At 32.4% G+C, this 3275-nt stretch overlaps 1 protein-coding gene across 1 annotated transcript; it reads right to left on the bottom strand.

The window, feature by feature from the left end:
- Positions 1-1187: 1187 nt before the first annotated feature.
- On the bottom strand, positions 1188-1619 carry LOC129984965 (uncharacterized). Its single transcript, XM_056094903.1, has one exon. The coding sequence runs from the start codon at positions 1617-1619 to the stop codon at positions 1188-1190; it is 432 nt and encodes a 143-aa protein (XP_055950878.1).
- Positions 1620-3275: the final 1656 nt, after the last annotated feature.

The following is a 3275-nucleotide window of genomic DNA, read 5'->3' as shown; positions in this document are numbered from 1 at the left end:
TATGAAAGACTTATGGATAATAAAAGTAATGTGTTTTTCCTTTATATTATTCATATAATTCCTTTATATGAATAATATAAAGGAAAAACACAATAAAAACTTAAAAAATAAAGTCTAACAAAACTCACATGTTCACAGACACAAATCTGAAACAGCATTTACTTTGAGATTTCGAAGACAGAGAAATACTCAATTTGATATTTTTTGTAAACACATAATAGTTTTGATTGTTTTTATTTTATTAGTGCACTAAATATTAAAAACTGATTTTTAATCAAATATCTGAAAGTTAAAAAAATAATAGTATGAAGTATTGACGCCAAGGAAATTTAAACATATTTTAAGCCATAAAATTTTTCTGTATTTAAAACCCCAAATCGCATGAAGTTAAAGCTGAATAATGGAAAACAAACCAAATTTCGCATTTAGAATATAAAACGAAAGGAAAGACGAATTCTGCAATAAAAAAAATAGGCAATAGAAGCGATTTTGGCTTTGATGGAAATCGAAAATGGGTTTATAATAACAATAAATGAATGGTAAGTGAATTATTTAAAACTTCATTCATGTTCAATCATGTAAATCTCATTGTAATATCTTGTAGTAAATTTTTCCTAAATTTACTATCAAGTGGTATAACATGTATAGTAAAAAATTAATTAACTGGTAATTTTGTTCCGGAAAGAAAGAAATTATATATTTTCATTGAGAAGGTAAAACTAAAAAAAAAAAAAATCAGAACTTAAGAATATTGAAAGGTAAATGAAAAATCGATATAAAAAATTACATCTTTTAAAAAAGAAGCAAATAAAGTTAAATCAAAGTGTAAGAAAATGAATCTAAAAAAATCATAGAATCTGCAATATTCATAGGCAAAATCATTTATCTGCATCCTTAATGCAAAAACAACAAGATAATGTTGTTTTACTTCGGTCTTGAAGCGGTCTACTTAGACGCGCAATCTTGCTGTTTTGATCTGTAACATATCTTTCAATATTTATAAAATATGAATGGGTTTGCGTTCAGTTTTAATATTATGAATGGAATAATTTTTTATATTATGAATGGAATAATAATTGGTATGCCTTTTGACGAATAAGAACGACAGTATATCACTGCCCGCAACACTTTTCTGAACTGTCGGCAAAACCGTTTAATACAGATGCACCTTTTAATACAGATACTGTTTATACTCTTGAAATCCTCAAGGAACTGGTGCCATTCTTGGGCTCTTTCAGGTGGCAACTCATCCATCCAGTCAATTTTAAGACTCCAAAAGCTCTGAAGTTGGTTTTTGCGACTACTAGATCAAGTAGTCCCAGTGTGTCGAAAGGTTTAGCAATAGTGGAAAGCACACATCTATTGTTGTAAGAATTCTTTAAATCAACTGCAACTCTGAAAACAAAGCAGTCCTCTAGTGATTTCCATGACACTCCTAACGTCTTTGTTTCGATGAGATTTTCAAAGTCGTATCCTCCATCGATATTTGAAGCCAATTTCAAGTGGCTGCTAGACCACTTGTGAAGCTGCATTCCTTCTTTCGCCAATACACCGGAAAGTTGACTCTTCAGATCCTTAGCTTCCTCTAAAGAAGATGCGCTGCAAAGAATGTCATCCATGTAAAAGTTCTAAGAATTGGTGCAACTAAGGGAAAGCTCTTCTTTTCATCTTTAGACAGTTGCAGCAATACGCTTGTTGCTACAAAGGTAGCGCTTACTGTCCCATAAATCACTGCTTTAAGTTCAAAAGTTTACTCGATCATCAAGATTTTCTTTCCACAAAATTCTGAGCAATGGTTGCTGGCTCTCGTGCATGAGTATCATACGATACATCATTTTCATATCTGTCGTAAAGGCATAAGAATGTTCTCTGAATTTTATCATGATTGCAAATAAGTCATCTAGTAAAAGTCCTCCGTTACATTGAAACGAATTGAGCGACAATCCATTACTTGTCGGATTCGACGCATTAAAGACCACCCTCAACTTAGTGATATTTTTTTGTGGCCGATATACGCCATGGTGTGGCATATAATAACTTATCTTTGAATTGTTCTCCTCAGTGATTATCTCTTTCATATGCCCTAAATGTTCATATTCGTGTATGAAATCTCCATATAACTTTAGGTACTGAGTATCTCTCGCTAACCTAATTCACAGCGCATCCAATCGTTTGAGAGCTATGTCCCTTGATTCACGGGGCATTTTAACTATGTACCGGCCCTCAACATCCCTTGAATGCGTTTTCACGAAATGTTCCTCACACAAAACTGCCTCTTTATTTTTGGTTCACTCTAAATCAACATTTTCTAATTCCCAAAATTTTCTTAAGGTATCATTTAAATTCCCTTCTTTAATTAATCCACAATGTACATTTAAATCCCTATTTTCACAACTACTACTACCTGAAGCCACGAAACCAAACACTGTATTTTGGAAAATAAAATTAGAATTTTGAGAATAAATTTGTCCGCTAAGTAATAATTCATAGAAAATTTCCGCACCTAATAAACAATCAGTGGGACCTGGAACATAAAAAGTATCACCTGCTCAGAACATCAATTAATGTTCTCAGGAATTTGTCCTTCCACCTTTAAAAATTTAACTGGAGTTAAATCGATAATTTTCTCTCCTACTAACATATTTATTTCTCTTTTGAAACTGATATCGGAATTTTAAATTACCACACACAATTTTTAACACATTAGGAAGAACCATTTAAACTCGTTACTAGAATATTTACTTTTTCTTTTTTCAATCACAATTTGTCAGCACATTGTCTGCTCATAAGATGAGTCATTGACCCGATGTCTAATCAACATCTGACCTCCTGCCAAAAGCTAAACGCATCTTGAATGAAACATTTAACACTGCTCAAAAAGACTGTTTTACTCTTTTCAATTTTGTTTATGATGAATACTAATTTATGAGCATATCCCGAACTGTCTGGCGTCTGTAAAGTTGAGGAGACAGGGAGGGGGGACAGATGTGTGAAATACTTTCACATTCTGATTAAGAGATGACCTTGAATTATTGGCTGTCTATTTGATGAGCAGAAATAGAATCACTTTCATTCTGATGATTTATTTTATGTCTCGGGAAATGGAGAAGAGTATGATGCTTCCAGTTGCATACTTAATAAGTTTTTGCCTGGCATCTTATAGCTGAACATTTTTCTTTTAAACAAAGAAAGCAAAGGCGCTGTTTTTTAACTATCTCAATTGTCACTTCAACAGGAAGTTGTTTAAATTTTGTACAAAACGGCATTGAGTGATT

This window comes from Argiope bruennichi, chromosome 9 (genome assembly GCF_947563725.1).
Source record: "Argiope bruennichi chromosome 9, qqArgBrue1.1, whole genome shotgun sequence".
NCBI classification, from domain to species: domain Eukaryota; kingdom Metazoa; phylum Arthropoda; class Arachnida; order Araneae; family Araneidae; genus Argiope; species Argiope bruennichi.
The sequence above is the reverse complement of the archived record's forward strand: the minus strand, read 5'-3'. Positions and strand labels throughout refer to the sequence as shown.

What these genes read in the sequence shown, in the direction of transcription:
- LOC129984965 (XM_056094903.1), bottom strand. Translation starts at nt 1,619, where the DNA reads ATGGATGACATTCTTTGCAGCGCATCTTCTTTAGAGGAAGCTAAGGAT.